General features: G+C 38.3%; 1 protein-coding gene across 1 annotated transcript in view; it reads left to right on the top strand.

Annotated features, from left to right (window-relative positions):
• SMC3 (structural maintenance of chromosomes 3) overlaps positions 1-1,466 on the top strand; it is a 49,387-nt gene that overhangs the window by 10,330 nt on the left and 37,591 nt on the right. Inside the window, exon 4 of the mRNA XM_023511679.1 lies at positions 1,259-1,326. Within this exon, the coding sequence (XP_023367447.1) occupies positions 1,259-1,326 (68 nt within the window). The remainder of the gene's footprint in view (positions 1-1,258; positions 1,327-1,466) is intronic.

Raw genomic sequence — 1,466 nt, 5'->3', positions numbered from 1 at the left:
GCCTCCCAAGTAGCTGGGACCACAGGCACCCTCCACAATGCCTGGCTATTTTTTTTTTTGTTGTAGCCGTCATTGTTGTTTGGCAGGCCCGGGCTAGATTCAAACCCGCCACCTTAGGTATATGTGGCTGGCACCTTAGCCACTTGAGCTACAGGCGCTGAGCCTGGAAATGTATATTTTAGAATCTGCAGAGGTATGAGAGCAATTTGAACCTCACCCTGCTGGTCTTGTGATTATGGGAGCTATCCATTTCCCACCCCCAGTACACATTAGTGCTTGGGTGGATTGTGACCAAAACAGCTGAGTAAAGAAGTCTATTTCTTGGGCAGGGTGATCCAGTCAGGCCCTCTAAGGAAGTAGGAATAGCTTTTTACAGAGGAATGTAAGGACAGTATATAAGATTATAGTAGAAGTTAGGAATCTGAAATATTTCCCTACATTTCCTTTTATTTCTTTTGACAAAGTATTCAATTGAGTATATTGTTAGGATACATCTATTTTGTTAAAAAAGATTTTGATTAATATCATTTATGTCTAGTGGGGGAAGAAGAAGCAAATGTACCATTAGTCTAACCAGTCAGTGTATGTTTGGTCAAGAAGTAGACCTTCATTTTGTCTGTTTTTTTGTGAAACAATGTTATTTCTGTATTTTTTTTACCTTAAATTTTTTTTTTCTTCAGTTTTTTTGGTCAGGGCTGGGTTTGAACCCAGCACCTCTGGTATATGGGGCTGGCTCCCTACTCCTTTGAGCCATAGACACCTCCATATCTTAAATGTTTTTTTTTTTTTGAGACAGAGTCTTAAGCTGTCGCCCTGGTTAGAGTGCTTTGGCATCATAGCTCACAGCATCCTCAAACTCTTGGGTTCAAATGATCCTCTTGCTTCAGTTTTTCTAATTTTAGTAGAGATGGGGTCTTACTTTTGCTCAGGCTGGTTTCCAAGTCATGAACTCAAGCAGTCCACCTGCCTTGGCCTCCCAGAGTGCTAGGATGAGTGCTAGGTGTGAGCCACTGTGCCTGGCTTGCCTTAAATGTTTCAGTGAAAGCTTCCTGTTATTTTTCTTACATTATCATTTCCTATTTGATTAGTTTATATACAGGCAAATTTTCTACATTCCTTCATCTGCATGAACAGGTAACTCACTTTGTCTGCATTGTTCATTACTTGACACATTGTATTTTTTAAGATATGGGCAGTTATGGATAAGTCATAAATCTTTGTTTTAAACTGTACTAATTGTTTGTTCTCGTATTTCTAGCAATTCAGTTTGTTCTCAGTGATGAGTTTAGTCATCTTCGTCCAGAACAGCGATTGGCTTTGTTGCATGTGAGTGAGACTGCTTCAAGACATTTTGATATTATATACTTTAAAAAAATACTGTCAGTCCTAGCTAAAAAAAATTTGTTTCAAGTTTCAGATTCTTTGTAAACATAACACAGTTTATCTCTCTTTTTTTTTTTTTTTTT

The sequence above is a fragment of the Otolemur garnettii genome, unplaced genomic scaffold (assembly GCF_000181295.1).
Source record: "Otolemur garnettii isolate 467f Iridium unplaced genomic scaffold, OtoGar3 scaffold00021, whole genome shotgun sequence".
In the NCBI taxonomy this organism is placed as follows: domain Eukaryota; kingdom Metazoa; phylum Chordata; class Mammalia; order Primates; family Galagidae; genus Otolemur; species Otolemur garnettii.
Note: the sequence above shows the minus strand (reverse complement) of the source record. Positions and strands in the feature narration are given on the sequence as shown.